Source organism: Crocodylus porosus, unplaced genomic scaffold, assembly GCF_001723895.1.
Source record: "Crocodylus porosus isolate Cpor-Errol unplaced genomic scaffold, CroPor_comp1, whole genome shotgun sequence".
NCBI classification, from domain to species: domain Eukaryota; kingdom Metazoa; phylum Chordata; order Crocodylia; family Crocodylidae; genus Crocodylus; species Crocodylus porosus.
Genome location: NW_017728911.1, coordinates 24,489,788 through 24,490,186, shown reverse-complemented (window position 1 = coordinate 24,490,186; position 399 = coordinate 24,489,788). Strand labels below are relative to the sequence as shown.

Here is a 399-nt window from a genome sequence, read left to right as displayed (position 1 = left end):
CTGTGGCACGTCACGGCGAACTGGGCCTCGGCCGCGTTCCAGCCCACGAGGAAGCGCAGCGCGCCCGGCTCCGGCTCGGCGAAGGCGGCCTGGCGCACGGCCACCCACCCCTCCAGGCTGTCGGGCTGCGCCGCCGCCGCCATTGCCCCTGCGCCCCGCGGGGCGGCGGAAGGGAAAGTGACATGGCCTGGGCTGGAGAGTGTTGTGCCCCGCGTCACCGCGGCCAAGGCTGCCCATTGGTGGCTTCGCTTGGGGGGCGGGGGGCAAAGAGTTGCCCCCAGAAGTGACGCGCAGGTGTAGGAGGACGGGCGGAAGGGGGGAAAAAGAGTTGCTGGTGGAAGTGACGAGTGGGGGTAGGTGTTTGTGCACCTGGCGGGGAGGGCTGTACTTGAAAACGCA

General features: G+C 70.2%; 1 protein-coding gene across 1 annotated transcript in view; it reads right to left on the bottom strand.

Annotated features, from left to right (window-relative positions):
* The window catches only part of WHAMM (WAS protein homolog associated with actin, golgi membranes and microtubules), a 20,676-nt gene extending 20,495 nt beyond the window's left edge, over positions 1-181 (bottom strand). The window contains exon 1 of the mRNA XM_019533681.1: positions 2-181. Coding sequence (XP_019389226.1) covers positions 2-143 — 142 coding nt within the window. The 5' untranslated portion in view covers positions 144-181. The remainder of the gene's footprint in view (position 1) is intronic.
* Positions 182-399: the final 218 nt, after the last annotated feature.